General features: G+C 49.6%; 1 protein-coding gene across 1 annotated transcript in view; it reads left to right on the top strand.

Moving 5' to 3' along the window:
- LOC127578014 (mucin-2-like) overlaps nt 1-4,399 on the top strand; it is a 166,305-nt gene extending 161,906 nt beyond the window's left edge. Inside the window, exons 50-51 of the mRNA XM_052029720.1 lie at nt 1,289-1,406; nt 4,064-4,399. Of these exons, the coding sequence (XP_051885680.1) occupies nt 1,289-1,406; nt 4,064-4,313 (368 nt within the window). The 3' untranslated portion in view covers nt 4,314-4,399. The remainder of the gene's footprint in view (nt 1-1,288; nt 1,407-4,063) is intronic.
- The last annotated feature ends 13,297 nt before the right edge of the window (nt 4,400-17,696 follow it).

Below are 17,696 nucleotides of genomic sequence, written 5' to 3'. Positions count from 1 at the left end.
TTGAGAATCGGCACTGTAAGAAATCTGGGCACAGCAGCGCATTGCATGGGTCTGTTTTTCCCGTAATTCCACATATGTAACTGCACAACTGGTCAGCGAGTGCTGTGTGAATACATGGCCTTGCCCCTCAGGGGAAAAACATGCACTTGGATGTAATGGCTGCTGATCCCCCCCCCCTCCCCCACAACCCCCCAGCAATGTTTCCTCCACTGAAATATCCGACACCATTATCTGATGAAACAACTGATCAACATTTTTACCTCAACCTGCATCACTGAAACAGACTTTATCGCCGCCCGTGGGACCAGTTGAATACAAATTGGCCTCAAAATAGTGAATGCATTTTAAAATTCATTAATTGGTTACAAAACTATCAGGGCAATTCTAAAAATGCAATTTTTAAAATTATAAAGCACTTTGGTGGGTCTTTCCATGACAGGAATGGAATCATTAATATTTACAGACAGTTGAAAGGAAAATCCCTCAGAAAAATCGCTTAGGGTTTACTGCTGGCTTTGTGCAAATCTATTTTTTCAAGAAAAGTCACACAAAAGACAGTTCATTAAAGGTAGAAGCCAAGTAATTTTATTGCAGCTAAGTAGGATTTATAGTCCACAGGATCCCAAAGCTTTGCACAACCAATGAAGCACTTTTGAGGTAACAGAGGCTGTGGTCACCATTTTACACACGGCAAGGTCCTCAGTGTGATAACAACCAGATCATCTGTTTTAGAAATCTTGACTGAAGGATAAACATTCCTCGGATAACCACACAGCTTGAGTATTTTGTTAAACCCACACAAGTTCTGATGTGTACACAATACATAATTCCCAATATGTATTTTTATTTCAGCTTCCAGTTGTAACAATTACTGTAAGTTTCTGCTGCACCTTTCACTTTAAGTCAGCAGTAGCCTGTCCAGGAACATATTTCATACCAGTCCTTGAACTAAATCTCTATGGAGGTATTAATAGAGATGATCATAACAAATTAAGTACAGGTAGACCGCTCCAAAGACACCACAACTTTTCCTTTCTGTGTAGTTGCATTGCTCCTGGATATCTGAAGAGCTCAATATAGGTAGCTATAGAAAGGAAGAGAACAAGATCTCATCTCTTGTGCTTCTCCACAAATTAAATCTCTGCAAAATAATGCATTGGACCAGTGTAAAATCAAGCAATATTCTGATCTTCCCTCCACCCTCGTGCTCCTGCAATGGATGAACTGATTCAAGAGTCCGATCGGGGTTCACTGATCCTTAACAACTTCAATTCTGATTCACTTGCAGGTGCTCCAAAGACATGCAGTGTTACAAGTACCACCACGTACATCAATCACCAGGGATGTCGGTCTATACAAGAAGTGCCGATGACTTCCTGTGGCGGGCACTGTATGACCTCTTCAGTGTACGTATAGACCACAAGACTGAGCCATCCAGCCCCTCAAACCTGCCCCACTGTTCAATACCATCGGGGCTGGTCCTCATCGCCTCTCTCATGCCAGTTCCCCAGAGCCTTCCATTCCCTAATGCTTCAAAAGATTATAAACCTCCACTTTCAACTCCTTCCAGTGACCCGGCCTCCACCACCCTTGGGGGCAGAGAGTTCCAGAGATTCCCCACACCCTGCCAGAGAAAATTCCCACACACCTCGATTTCGAAAGGCCAGTCCCCAAATCTTTGTGAAGGTGTTCCCTTTCTGGGCAAATCTCCATATCCACCCTCCTGTGCTCCTTTGGGATCTTGTTTGTGTTTCAATAAGATCACCCCTCATTCTCCTGAACTCCACTCTGGAGAGTACAGACCCAACGTTTCAGTCGTTTGTGATAAGGCAACTCTCCCACCCCAGAGGAATGAAACTTGTGGCCTGCCTCCCACCTCGTGTGTCCTTTCCTAGATATGGGGTGGGGGGTGGGGGAAGTGCAAACCTGTGCACCGTACTCCAGGTGCAGCCTCAGCAACACCAGGCTCCCGCTCCATGCAACATAGGCCAATGTGCCACCTGCCTTCCCGGCAGCTCGTGGAGCCGGTTCGATCCTGACCTCAGTGCCCGTCTGTATGGAGCTTGCACATCCTCCCTTTCACCCAACACGATTCCCCCCCCACGGTAGCTCCAGAAGACCAAAGACCTGCGGGTTGGGAGGTTGGCCGCTGTAGACTGCCCCGGGTGGGCAGGGGAGTAGGAAGATGTGTTGGGAGTGCTGGGAGAGTAAAATGGAATAAGTGTAGGACTGGTGGAGACAGCTGGTGAGTGGCCAGTACAGACCCATTGGGCCGAAGGGCCTGTTGCTGTTCTGCGTGGCTCTCTGACTGTCTGCTCCACCTGCATGCTAACTTTTTTAGGTTTCATGCACAAGAACATCTAACTCCCTCTTGCTCCATTCATTTGCAACCTCTCCCCATTGAAATACTTGTCTTTCTTTTGACTCCCCTTGTTGAACTGCAGGATCTCACACCTTCAAACCCCTTTTGCCGAGTTTAATACCCACTCAATTCACCGCTCAGTAGTCAATACCCTCATTGCAGCGTGCCCTCCCACCTATTTTCCCTGTCATCCGCGAACTTGGATACCTCGTTCTGTTCCCTCCTCCAAATCATGAACATAAATTGTAAATAATTGGGGGCCAAGAACTGATCCTCGGGGCCCTCCACGAGTTGCATCGTCGCAGGCTGAGAAAGACCCATTTATTCCAACTCCCTGCCTTCTGTTTGAGAACCAGTGTTGGAGGAAGTTTAAAGCCAAAGATCAGAGTGAGATCACAGAGCCTGAGAGAAACATTACGAGAGGAGGAACAACCTGATGGGAATATGAGAATCAAACACTCAGTGAAGAAGTGACAGAGAGAATACAGAGTCTGAAAGGAACATCAGGGAATAATTCAGAGAAAGAGAGAGTCAGAGCACGCACGCACACGCACACACACGCATACACACACACACACACGGACACGACAGACACACACACACACGGACACGCACATACACACGGACACAGACAGACACTCACACGGACACGCACACACACGGACACGCACACACACGGACACACACACACATGGACACAGACAGACACGCGCACACACCCACACACACAAACGTTTCCAAGTGCCAATTCAAGGAAGAATCTGTCACGCTGTGCACGTGGTATTCACCTGGAGCCAGAGATTGGGAGAGAGTGGAGCGAGGATACTAGTTATGCTCGCTCTGTAAACTGGTTGCATTGTGATTACTTTAGTAATGCTGCAGGAGACCGGGGTGAACATCAGCAGAGTAAGTTGAGGTAAAGTTATAAAGGAGAAGGGAGAAGTTTCTAATTGAAGAAGGTGACGTGCGTTTTTACCAAAAGTCATAGGTTTCACCCAGAAGCTCCAGTTCCCATTTGGAACATCTGGAGCGAGATCTGTGACACCAGTGGGTGCTCAACTGACACCAGAAAAATGTTGAAAGCGCGGAAGTCAATGAGTGCCCAGTCCAATTTCCCGGTGCATATAGTTTCACCGAGAAATATTTTGTGGTTTTATCTGTAATCGGTGCATAAAACAGCCATCAATGGATCTAATTTCTCGGCCAATTTTTAATAGAAACATAGAAAAACTACAGCACAATTCAGGCCCTTCAGCCCACAAAGTTGTGCCTAGAAATTACTAGGTTTACCCATAGCCCTCTATTTTTCTCAGCTCCATGTACCTATCCAACAGTCTCTTAAAAGACACTATCGTATCAGCCTCCACCACCGTTGCTGGCAGCCCATTCCACACACTCACCACTCTCTGAGTAAAAAACTTACCCCTGACATCTCCTTTATATCTACTCCCCAGCACCTTAAACCTATGTCCTCTTATGGCCACCAATTCAGCCCTGGGGAAAAGCCTCTGACTGTCTACCCTATCAATGCCTCTCATCATCTTATACACCTCTATCAGGTCGCCCCTCATCCTCCGTCGGTCCAAGGAGAAAAGGCCGAGTTCCCTCAACCTGCTTTCATGTAGTATGAATGGATTAATTGATCATTAATGGTTTATGCAGACCTGAATTCTGAATACTTCCCTCTTGGTTCCACAACAGGTATTCTGCTGAAGCAAATATGATTTCACATAACTGCAGCTGCTGTCAGGAGTTGACAACCAGCAAGAAAAATATCACCTTACTGTGCCCAGGAGGTGCAACAACCGAGTTCACCTACACCTACGTAACCGAGTGCGGCTGCGTATCCACACAATGTGAAGGACTCACAAAGCAACTGGCAGAGCCTCAAGCTCAGGATGTGGACCAAAGAACACAGAAGAAGAACAAGGAGCAGAGATTTCCTGAGTGACCACAGGAAATCAATTAGAGCTCTCAGTAGAAAGGATTATGAGATGTGAATGCATAGGACATTGTTTAAAGAAGTTTAGCATAGTTCTTCAATCAATTCTAAAGGGTCCACTAAGCCTGAAAGAGATGAAACTTCATTTCTGAGCTGTCTGGGTGACAGAACCACTCATCTATTTGCTGAGTAATGGGGCAACGTGGCTGATCTTGGCCTAGCCAGTAAGAATAAACAAAGAAACCTGCCATTTTAGTCATTGTAAGTTTCCATCCTATGCAGCTGCCTTGAAGGAAGAAGTGCATGAGCTGGAGTTACAGAGCTCTGCTGATCAATGATATGACGGAGTGTTGGTAGCAACTACATGTGTAGCAGGCAGGCTAGTGTATTGGTGTAGGGAGTGATGCCACACACCCTTTCCAATGGTAGGCCACAAATAAGCAGCACCACAGTACAACCTCCCACGGTCAGGTCACCAGTAAATGAAGTGTCATCTCATCCTTAGTGTTTCTGCATTCATTCTGATTACAAGAAAACTTTGTTTCTCTGAGTTAGTTGCAATAATAATCATCAATAAAAAAAATGAATCTGCATTTGCTGTCTGCATTTTCTGTGACACTGAGCCCCACATTCTATTCGACAGTGGAGTCTCCATGAGGTGTGTGCAGGAGAACAGGCCTCACTTTTAAGATAAGATATTTATTTATTAGTCACATGTACATTGAAACACACAGTGAAATGCTTTCTTTTTGCGTTACTGAGAATGTGCTGGGGGCAGCCCGCAAGTGTCACCACGCTTCTGGCGCCAACAGAGCATGTCCACAACTCCCAAACCTGTACGTCTTTGGGATGTGGGAGGAAACCGGAGCACCCGGAGGAAACCCACGCAGACACATGGGGAGAACGTACAAACTCCTTACAGACAGTGGCGGGAATTAAACCAGGGTCTTCTCGGGATAAAGCACACAGGTCAAACTCCTGATTTAATCAGAAATTCTTGTTGAGTGCAGCAACGAATTAAGAATTCTCCCATCGAACCTGGAAGATAAATTTCAAGAATGGAAATGGATAAGATTAAAATCTCGATGTATAAAGGAGAGGCTGGAGCTGAATGGGTCAAAGTCAGTGATGTTTCAACAACAGGTGTTACTGAAGCAGGGAAAAAAGGGGAACAATTAAATTCCAGGCCACTTACCCAGCCCCACTTTAAGGCCTGCTTTGGTATTGGTATTGGTTTATTATTGTCACTTGTACCAAGGTACAGTGAAAAACTTGTCTTGCATACCGATCGTACAGATCAATTCATTACACAGTGCAGCAACATTGGGTTAGTACGGAGTCCATTGATGTAGTACAGGTAAAGACAATAACAGTACAGAGTAAAGTGTCACAGCTACAGAGAAAGTGCAGTGCAATAAGGTGCAAGGTCACAACAAGGTAGATCGTGAGGTCAGAGTCCATCTCATCGTATAAAGGAACCGTTCAATAGTCTTATCACAGTGGGATAGAAGCTGTCCTTTAGTCTGGTGGTCTGTGCCCTCAGGCTCCTGTATCTTCTACGCAATGGGAGAGGAGAGAAGAGAGAATGACCCGGGTGGGTGGGGTCTTTGATTATGTCGGCTGCTTCACCAAGGCAGCGAGAGGTAAAGACAGTGCACGGAGGGGAGGCTGATTTCTGTGGCGCGCTGGGCTGTGTCCACAACTCTCTGCAGTTTCTTGCGGTCCTGGGCAGAGCTGTTGCTGTACCAAGCCGTGATGCATCCAGGTAGGATGCCTGCAAAAGGTGCCAACCCCTCCTGGGTATTTCTGACCATTGGAACTAAAATGCCTCAGCACCTATTCCCTTCGCTAACCCCACGTCATTTCGCATCCACAAATCAGTCCACCTCCATCTGAATGACTGCGCCACCAAGGCCCTCCTGGGGAGAGAATTCCAAAGGTTCACCACCCTCCGGGTGATCTTTCCTCCCATCTGAGTCCTGAATGGCTTACCTTTTGAGACTGCAAGCCCTGGTTCAGGACACCCCAGCCAGGAATATCGTTATCCCTGCATATCCCTGCACCTGGTCTGGTGTCAGATCTCTCAGTGGGTGAACATTTTGGTGATAGTGATCATAATACTATCTCCTTTACGTTAGCACTGGAGAGAGATAGGAACAGACAGACTAGAAAGGTGTTTAATTGGAGTAAAAGGAATTATGAGGCTCTCAGGCAGGAAATTAGAAGAATAGATTGGGAACAGATGTTCTCAGGGAAAAGTACGGAAGAAATGTGGCAAATATTCAGGGGATATTTGTGTAGAGCTCTGCAAAGGCATGTTCCAATGAGACATTGGACATGTGTTGGTGGACAAAGGCTATAATAAATCTAGTCAAAAGGAAAAGAAAAGCTTACAAAAGGTACAGAGAGCTAGGTAATGTCAGAGATCTGGAAGAGTATAAGGCTAACAGGAAGGAGTTTAAGAAGGAGATTAGGAGAGCCAGAAGGGGGCATGAGAAAGCCTTGGCGGGCAGGATTAGGGAAAACCCCAAGGCGTTCTACAGGTATGTGAAGAGCAAGAGGATAAGATGCAAAAGAATAGGGCCTATCAAGTGCAGCAGTGGGAAAATGTGTTTGGATCCAGAAGAAATGGAAGAGGTACTTAATGAATACTTTACATCAGTATTCATTATGGAAAAAGATCTGGGGGATTGTAGTGGGGACTTGCAGTGGGCTGAAAAGCTTGAGCGTGTAGATATTAGGAAAGAGGTGGTGCTGAAACTTTTGGAAAGCATCAAGTTGGATAAGTCGCCGGGACCGGATGAGATGTACCCCAGGCTGCTGTGGGAAGCGAAGGAAGGATCTGCAGAGCCTCTGACGATGATCTTTACACCGTCGATGGAGACAGGAGAGGTTCTGGAAGATTGGAGGGTTGCGGATGTTGTTCCCTTTTCAAGAAAGGGAGTAGGGATAGCCCAGGAAATTATAGACCAGTGAGTCTCACCTCAGTGGTTGGTGAGCTGATGGAGAAGATCCTGAGAGGCAGGATTTATGAACATTTGGAGAGGTATAATATGATTAGGAATAGTCAGCATGGCTTTGTCAAGGGCAGGTCCTGCCTTACGAGCCTGATTGAATTTTTTGAGGATGTGACTAAACACATCGATGAAGGGAGAGCAGTAGGGCTGAGAAGTGACAGATGCAGTTCAACCCAGATACATGTGAAATGGTTCATTTTGGTAGGTCAAATATGATGGCAGAATATAGTCTAAATGGTAGGACTCTTGGCAGTGTGGAGGATCAGAGGGATCGTGGGGCCCGAGTCCATGGGACACTCAGAGCGGCGGTGCAGGTTGACTCTGTGGTTAAGAAGGCATATGGTGTATTGTCCTTCATCAATCAGGGAATTGAATTTAGGAGCCGAGAGGTATTGTTGCAGCTATATAGGTCCCTGGTCAGACCCCACTTGGAGTACTGTGCTCAGTTCTGGTCGCCTCACTACAGGAAAGATGTGGAAGCCATAGAGAGGGTACAGAGGAGATTTACCAGGATGCTGCCTGGAATGCGGAGCATGCCTTATGAAAGCAGGTTGAGGGAACTTGGCCTTTTCTCCTTGGAGCAACGGAGGATGAGGGGGGACCTGATAGAGGTGTATAAGATGACGAGAGGTATTGATCGGGTAGATAGTCAGAGGCTTTTCCCCAGGGCTGAAATGGTGGCCACAAGAGGACATAGGTTTAATGTGCTGGGGAGTAGATATAGAGGAGATGTCAGGGGTAAGTTTTTTACTCAGAGAGTGGTGAGTGTGTGGAATGGGCTGCCGGCAACGGTGGTGGAGGCTGATACGACAGGGTCTTTTAAGAGACTGTTAGATAGGTACGTGGAGCTGAGAAAAATAGAGGGCTATGGGTAAGCCTAGTAATTTCTAGGGTAGGGACATGTTCGGCACAGCTTTGTGGGCCGAAGGGCCTGAATTGTGCTGTAATTGTTCTATGTTCTATGTTCTGTTCTTCCACCAAGCTCTGCAACAATTTTTCTCTCTTCTCTTCTCTCATTGTTCTAAGCACAGGACAGTACCAGCCAAGTCCACCCAATCTCTGCTCCCTGGACAAACTCTCTACACCTGCAATCAACCTGGTGAACCTTTGTTGTATTTTCCTCTGTTCCAAGGTCGTCCTTTGTACCTGTACCAGGTACCCGGCTCACCAAGTAATTACAGTCAGACATCTTTGGACTTGCACCAAAACTCCTTGTAATGAAAACCAACATACCATTCACCTTCACAAATCACCGACTGTACTTGCTCCTTAACCTTCAGTGGTTGATGTACCGGGACACCGAGCTTCCTCTCAACATCATCGCCTTCCATTTAAAAACAATATCTGCTTTTCCATTTGTTTTACCAAAGTGAATGAATCTCGCGTTCTTCCACACTACATTCCCCTGGCAGGTCTGAAGTCTCTCTGTAACCTCCTCACAGCCCACAGCTAGGCACGGTAGTGTAGCAGTTAGCACGACGCTATTACAGCACCAGCGACCCGGGTTCAATTCCCGCCGCTGTCTGTAAGGAGTTTGTACGTTCTCCCCGTGTGTCTGCGAGGGTTTCCTCCGGGTGCTCCGGTTTCCTCCCACATTCGAAAGATGAACGGGTTAGGAAGTTGTGGGCGTGCTATGTTGGCGTCGGAGGCGTGGCGACACTTGTGGGCTGCCCCCAGAACACTCTACGCAAAAAGATGCATTTCACTGTGTGTTTCGATGTACATGTGACTAATAAAGAGATCTTATCTTATCTTTGTGCCGTTGACATGGGACATGTTATACTGACCCTTGTCCGTATCACTGACCTAGGCTGTGACACTGTAGGGTTGTTCTCCACATCACACATCAGCTGCAGAATAAGAACTTTGCTGATACCAAGTGCCCGGTATGGGACAATACAAACAGGGGGTTGGATAACGGTGCACGGATACTCCAGACCATGCTGGAATATTTAACAAAATCCATGGGGCATTAGGTTAGACAGATGTCACTGAGGAGGAAATCAACTGGGCCTGCCCAGGGGAGATAGTAAAAGTGAAAAAAGAATCGGACGCATCAGAACTGGGAGCTTGTGATTAATGTGAAGACTAACACCCTGTTTGTGAGTGTTGACCTGTCGCAGGGAAAATCCCATGCCGCCACATCGAGTGACACAAGAATGGCCGGAATCACATCCCGTAGCATCCCACCTGTCACCAATCCAGGTCACAGGAGGCCGATCATCATCGCAGACAAGAATGTGATGGAGCCCGAGGAGCATCTGATCACGGCAAACCTTCCTGCACTGTGAAATGATTCAGACAGGACCTTGAGGGGAAGCACTGTGACCGAGCTGCATCCAATACCACGTCTCCAGGCAGGTTGGACGGCGCTGGTGAAACGGAGGTGAGAATGTGGTTCACCAATGGCACGCAAACACCCAAAACTATTCAGAACTGGGCACAGAAGCAGCGGACATTGTTGAAAGATGTACTTGGTGGGAAAAGGTGTGGAATTAGGAGCTGAACGTTAGTGTGTATCCGTAGACTATATCGCCTGCACTAGTAACCGTACAGTTGGTGATTGGCCTTGTATGAGGAAATGAGCCTGGCCAGGTGACTGACCTTTCAGTGGGGAACATTTCGGAAGCAGTGATCACAGCTCCCTAAGGTAGCTATGAATAAGGATAAATCTGGACCTTTAAGTATTAAATTGGAACAGAGCAAATTGAGAGACTATTTGGCAGGAACTAGGGAGAGTGAATCCGGAACAGCTGTTTTTGGGCAAGTCCACATCTGACACGTGGAAGGTGTTCAAAGACCAACTGCACAGAGCACAGAACAGGGATGTTCCAGTAAGAAGGAAGGACGAGGATGGCAAGGTCAGGGAACCTTGGTTGATGAGAGAGGTGGTGAAACCGAACAGGGCCCTTGCGAACTATAAATAAGGTAGAAAAGAACTCAGGAAGAGAATTAGGAGGGGCCATGAAAAGTCCTTGGCAAGTAGGATTAAAGAGAAACAAAGGAGAATCCCAAGACATTCCACACGTGCAACAAGAGCAAGAGGATAACTGGGGAGAGGGTCGGACCACTCAAGGATATAGGAGGGAACATGTGCTTGGAGCGGAGGATGTGGGTGAGGTACTAAATGAGTACTTTGCGTCAGTATTCGCCAAGGAGAAGGACGTGGAGGATGGTGAGATCAGTGTGGAGCGTGCTAATATGCTGGGGCATTTTGAGATGAAGAAGGAGGTGGTGCTGAGTCTCTTGAAGAACCTTAAGGTGGGTCAGTCCCCAGGGCCTGATGGGATATACCCCAGGTTATTGAGAGAGGCAAGAGATCAGATTGCTGGGGCCTTGACCAAGATCTTTGTGTCCTCTCTAGCCTCAGGCGAGGTCCTGGAGGACTAGAGAGTAGCCAATGTTGTTCTTTTTTTAAGCATGGAAATAGGGATAATCCTGGAAACTATAGACCGGTGAGTCTCACGTCAGTGGTCAGGAAGATATTGGAGACGGTTCTTAGGACAGGACTTATGACCATTTGGAGAGCCATGGCCTAATTAGGGACAGTCAGCATGGCTTTGTGCAGACAGGTCATGTCTTACTAACTTGATTAGATTTTTGAAGGAGGTGACGAGGGTGATTGATGAAGGTAGAGCTGTGGATGGTGTCGACGTGGATTTTAGTAAGGCGTTTGACGAGGTCCATCATGGGAGGCTCATCCAGAAGATGCCGGGGATCCACAGCAAATTGGCTGTTTGGATTCAGAATTTTCTTGCTCATAGAAGACAGGTCGATGGACTTATTCCGGCTGCAAGTCTGTGACAGGTGGTGTTCTGCAGGGATCCGTACTGGGACCTCTGCTGTCTGTGATCTATATAAATGACCTGGATGAAAATGCAGATGGGTGGGTTAGTAAGTTTGCAGATAAATTTTCATGGATCCCATGCATCTTAACCTTCCAGATGAGCCTCCCATGAGAGACCTTGTCAAACGCCTCACTAAAATCCATGTAGACAACATCCACAGCTCTACCCTCAACGATCACCTTTGTCACCTCGAAAAACTCAAACATATTAGTAAGATATGACCTGCCCAGCACAACGCCATGCTGACTGCCCCTAATTAGGATGAAACAAAGATTGCTGGTGGTGTGGATAGTGCAGAAGATTGCCAAAGGATACAGCAGGATATAGATCTGTTGCAGACATCGGCGGGGAAATGGCAGATGGAGTTTAACCCGGGCAAGTGTGAGGTGTTGCACTTTGGGAGATCAAATGTAGAGGGAAAGTACACAGTTAATGGCAGGACCCTTAACAGCGTTGATGTACAGAGGGATTTTGGGGTCCAAGTTCATAGCTCCCTGAAAGGTATTGTAGGTTACAGGCGGATCTCGGGTGACAAATGGTTTTCAATACAGAGAAGTGTGAGGTGATGTATTTTGGAAAGTCAAACTGGTGTAGGACATAGAAAATGAATGGTCGGGCACCAGTGAGTGTAATGGAACAGAGAGACCTAGGAGTACAAGAGCATAGTTCATTGAAAGCAGTGTCACAGGTAGACAGGGTGGTGAAAAAGGTGTTTAGCACACTGGCCTTCGTCAGTCAGGGCACTGAGTACAGGAGCTGGGACATTATGTTGCAGTTGTACAAGTCATTGGTGAGGCCGCACTTGGAGCACTGTGTGCAGTGTTGGTCACCCTGTTATAGGAAAGACGTGGTTAAAGCAGAAAGAGTGCAGAGAAGATTTACAAAGATTGCCAGCACCAGAGAGCCTGAGTTACAGGGAGAGGTTGGCCAGGCTGGGTCTTTATTCCTTGGAACGTAAGAGAATGAGGGGCGACCTCATAGAAGTCTTTAAAATTATGAGAGGCATCGATAAGGTGGACTGTAACAGTCTTTTCCTCAGGGTGGGGGAGTCCAGAACTAGGGCGCATAGGTTTAGGGTGACAGAGGAAAAATTTAAAAGGGACCTGAAGGGCAACTTTTTCACGCAGAGGGTGGTGAGTGTATGGAACGAGCTGCCAGGGGAAGTGGGTGAGGCAGGTACAACGGTATCGTTTAAGAAGCACTTGGATAGGTACATGGAGGGGCGAGGCTTGGAGGGATATGGGCCGAACGCAGGAAATTGGGACTAGCTGGGTGGGCACCATGGTCGGAACGGACGTTTGGGCCGAAGGGTCTGTCTCCATGCTGTATTGCCCTGTGACTCTATGGACACTTGGACAGGTAGATGAACAGGAAAGGTTTCAAGGGATATGGGCCAAACGCAGACAAATGGGACGAGCTCAGGTAGCCACTTTGGTCAGCATGGACGAGTTGGGCTGAAGGGCCTGTTTCCGTGCTGCCCCACTCTCTGTGATGCTGTGACCCGTGTTTGGGGCAGGTCAGTGTTGTTGATGAGAAGGGACCTCTCCTCTCGGCTCAGGACCATGAGTTGTTCCCCTCCAACTGAGGTCCTCCGTAAAGAATCCTCTTCAACCAGTGCACAGACAGGACTGATCCAGGGGTGAAACGATCACATTCCAGGGAATACACAGAGCCTTTTTTTTCCCAACCCTTTTCCCCCTCTCTCTCCTTACCTTTGACCCATCCCCCGGTGGATCTGCTCTCCCCTCCTCCCCCACACCTGCCCATCACTGTCTCTTACCTGCATCTACCTATCACCACCTTGTGCCCACCCCGCCTCCCCTCTTCTGTCCACCTATCACTGCTCTGTTTTTCCCTCCTATATATCGGGCTTCCCCTTTTCCTATCTTCAGTCCTGAAAAAGGGTCCTGACACGAAACGTTGACCGCCTGCTTTTCTCTGTGGATGCTGCCTGGTTCGCTGAGTTTTTCATCTGGATTCCAGCATCTGTGGTCCTTTGTTTCTCTGGTGTCCAATGGCTGCAGTGTGGACCTTCCGCTGCAGTTACCCAGGACACCTCCCAAGCCCAACGACACAGGCAAAGGTGACAGGCGCGTGGGAACACCACCACCTACACATTCCCCTCCAAGTCACACCACAGACTGAATTGGAAATATATTACCAGTCCTTCACCATCACTGGGTCTAAATCCAGTTCCTCCAGCTTCGTCGTGTTTTTCATCCATATTCTAGCATCTGCAGTCCTCGAATACACACAGCAACCGGACCAAACTACTGCTTCCGGGCCTTGACCAGCATCACGTCGACCTTAGACGTGCAAAACATGGTTTCAGCCCCTCACTTGTGTTCCCATTGCAGCCCGCCTCCCTGTGTGGTTGTACCTGACCTCCTGTTGGAGGCAGCTGCTGAGGATTGCCCACATCCTTCCCAGGCCGACAGCATCAGTGAGGGTGCCTGACAGGAGAGGAAGCAGAGACGTCCTCGGCGGCAGCACCCAGTGTGGGAGTGCTGACTGCACCCACCCTGTTCCCTCGGGCTGAAGGGAATCTAAAGCAAGGCTCAGACCTGGGGGGATGTCATGGTTCCTGTTGTAAGACAAATTTGAGGTCTCGAAAGTAATGAACTCTGGACACAGTCTGGCAAGGAAGGGTTTTATTTACAAAGACAAACATGGGAAAGGGTAACGGGAACAACACAGACACACGCGCACCAGTGATAGCGAGCGTGGGAAAATCACAGCAAGGGTAAAATACACACATGCACACACACACACACACACACACACACACACACACACACACACGCACACACACACACGCACACACACACACCTGCACACACACACACACACACACACACGCACACACACACACACACACACACACCTGCACACACACACACCTGCACACACGCGCACACACACACACACACACCTGCACACACGCACACACACACACACACGCACACACACACACCTGCACACACACACACACACACACCTGCACACACACACACACACACACACATGCACACACACACACACACACACACACGCACACACACACACACATGCACACACGCACACACATGTGCTCACACTCGCACACACGCGGACACATGCGCACACACACGCACACACACAGACACTCGCGCACACATGCGCACACATGAGCACACACACACCACGCACACACACATACACGTGCACGCACACACACACGCACACGCGCGCGTGCACACACACACACACACACACACACACACACACACAACAAACTGGGTACAAACAGTCAAGGAAAAGCACTACGCTACCCGTCACCCCTTGACACAGTGCAGGCATGGCTCTACGCTCCCAGGAGTCCTTAACTAATTTCTCTTAAACAGTGCACAGCTTACCAACAGGGCATCCCTCGGAGACAAACGAGAGAGAACCAACAACGTGCGGCACTCTTTATCGTGCTGGAGGGCTGGGGCGGTCCAACCCAGGTAGTTCAAAAGGGTCAATGGTCAAGTGTGTCCAGATGGGTGGGGCGGGGCCAAACCTTGATTGGCAGTGGTGTGTCTTCCGACCAGGTAGGGCCAATGCTGTCACGTGACAGCCACGACCCTCCACAATACAATCCACCCCTCGGAAGACACACCACCCGCCAATCATTACATGGAAACAACTATTTCTGAGCCTAAAACTATATGTCAGTATACAGTACTAGTGAAGGGCAGACATGCTCTTAATGACCTGGCAAGCACAACATAATATACAGACAGCAATAACAATGAGAATGAGGGCAGTGGCCCAGTGGATGACAGTTGCCCACCGTCCCCCCAGGGACCCAAATGGCCACCAGTTTCCCCATGAGGTATCGTGCTGGAGGAGCTGGTCACCAACTTTTTGAATTAGCCACCAAGTCCCAAATGTGAGCAGCCAAGTGGGTGATGTTCCTTGACTCATCAGGGATAAAGGTACAGCACTCCTTACCACTCACTGCACAGGTACCACCATCCTCAGCGAGTAGGTAATCCAGGGCCATTCAATTCTGCAGGGCGACCATCCTGACAGCCACCAGCTCAGCTGTTGTCCAAGTCAGGGCATCCCCGATGTGTTGCAGTGCCACTGCTGTCTTGTTGGCCAGCGTCTCAATGGATGACCTCTCAGGACAATCAGGCCGTGCCATACGCGGGAAAGGCTATCATCCAGAACCTCTCCGACTCTGTAATGGCTCTCTTGTCCTGGTGGCCGCTGTATGCCGGGTGCTCCCCAAGGTCATCTAGAGCATGGATGTAGGGCACAACAAACGCTGGAAAGCAGCAATCGTACCAGCTCGTGGGGAGCCACGGGTAGACACGGTGGCCGCAAATCCAGTCGGTCCTGTTCAAAGTCCAGGGAGCCCCCAGCTGAGCGGCACCATCAGCAGTGGTCACTGGGGCACCTGGTTACCAGTTTCGTTCGCAGTCACTGTGGCTGACTGAAAGGGTGGAACCGTGCTCATTCGGGAGCCTGCACCAGCATTCTTTAGGCTTGCTCAGCGGCTGTGGAACGACCTTGAGAGTCGGGACTCGGGTGAAAGTCAAATTGAAGGGAGGGAAATACCAGTTCCTGAAACACCAGCCCCATCGGGGATCGCTGGAGGAGATGTTTTGTAACGGTGAGGGGAATGATGGGGAACTGCCATCAGGACCCCCCCCAGACCTCACAGGGGCGAAAAGTCTGTGTAAACAGTTCATTTGCAAGTTATCCAGCGGGATGAGTGTATGTGGCAGAGCTTCACCGGCGTGTGCTGGGGTTCGGATGCAAGTCCAGCAGTCTAATTTATTGGTGGTGCTGGTAAATTCATAAGCTACTCTGTGCCCTTGGATCTTCTGCTAGAGGCTCCATTTGGCGACTGTCTCACTGGCCGAGACCTGCAATTCAAAAGGGACACCTGCCTGGAGGGGAGCAAGTGGCTGTACTTGTTCCACAGCTCGCTTTGCTGTTTCAAAAGCGGCCTGTTGTTTGGGTCCCCATAAGAATGTGGATTTCTCACAGGAGATTAAGCCATGGCAGATAGTAGGGCTATGAATATCTAAATCCAACACTGCATGCCAAGGCTTCTCTGGGCGCCCCGCAATGTCCTCCATTAAGGTGACTATGTCGACCACAGCTGCAGCAAGAGGGGGGCAGACCTGTTGAGGTGTCTGTAGTTCACCGTCATGCACTACGTCCCATTCATTTTGCGGACAGGCTAGACAGGACGGTTGAAGGCAGAGGCTGCGGGTCTAATGACGCCCTCCCACAATAAGGCTTGGACAGCCTCAGCAATATCTCGGTGTCCCTCCGGTGCTCTGTACTGTCGGCTACAGATGACCTTGGAGGGAGGGGGAACAACAACTAGTCCCCATTTGGCTGCCCCAACCACAACTGTAGCCCGCGTGACCCCAAACGTAAACTTGTCCCAGTTAGTATGGAGACACTGTCCCTTTAAGACATTGATCCCTAGGATGCACCCGGGCGAGTTTGCTATCAACACTGTTACGGGTCAAGGGGGTTGGTTCCCGATGGCCATGCAGACTGTGACCTCCCTCGCGGGAGAAAGGGAACCCCCCAACCCCTCTATCTGCATCTGAGCCCCCGTCCATGCGGCGGGGTTACCCGGGATGATGGTGTGTTGGGCACCCATGTTGATGAGTGCCATCCACCTCTGTATGTTCCCCCTTCCCCAATGTACAGCGACCGGTACATGTGGCCTCAGGTCTCCCGGACAGGAGAGGGCGGTGGAACAAATGTGCCGGGACCCCTGGCCTTCATCCTGTGGGAGGGGGGTGGGGGTCTGCCACCCCGTGGGCGAAGGTTCCTGCAGGCGGACATGGGCTATTTCCTGTCTCAGCAGGTCCCAGAGCTCAGCCTTAAGGGCAGGAGAGACTGCTTCGAGTGGGGGAGGGACAGAGGCAGTGTCAGTGGGGGCAGCCCACGTGGCCTGAAGGTTGGGGGCGCCCCCCATGTCAGGCTTGATCCCAGGTGGTTGTGGGTTTTCCCCTGGCCAGATGCTCCTCCGCAACGCCCTATCCAGAGCGCGTAAATGTCAGAGGTCGGGATCCCATCTGTGCTGGCACGGTCCACCCCTGCGCGCAGCAGCTCCAGGAATAGCCATTTGCGCGTAAAACGGGGGGTTGTGTCTCCAGCCCTCATCTTTGCCCTACGGACCTGGGTGGGCTTCCCCCGCTGCAAGAACTCTAGCCCTTCCAGGAAGGTGATGGCGTCCCGCACTGTCTTCCCATTAGACGGTCCCATGAGGGGCAGGACCACTGGCCTCAAATCGGGGCGCATAGTGGTGACCAGGTATCCTGTTAGCACTCTGGTCACCCTGGTATTTTCTAACAACCCGTGATCGCCGGGCCTCTCATAGATGCCAGTCGCCAGCACCCACTCCCTGACGACCCCGGTGCCCTCACTGACCGTGCTCCAGTGCAGTCGCCCATATGTCCCATTTGAGGAGGGTAGGGTACCGGACCCTCACTGCGGTCACTACCCAACCCCAGAGGGTAGTGTTGTTC

The sequence above is a fragment of the Pristis pectinata genome, chromosome 14 (assembly GCF_009764475.1).
Source record: "Pristis pectinata isolate sPriPec2 chromosome 14, sPriPec2.1.pri, whole genome shotgun sequence".
NCBI lineage: Eukaryota > Metazoa > Chordata > Chondrichthyes > Rhinopristiformes > Pristidae > Pristis > Pristis pectinata.
Note: the sequence above shows the minus strand (reverse complement) of the source record. Positions and strands in the feature narration are given on the sequence as shown.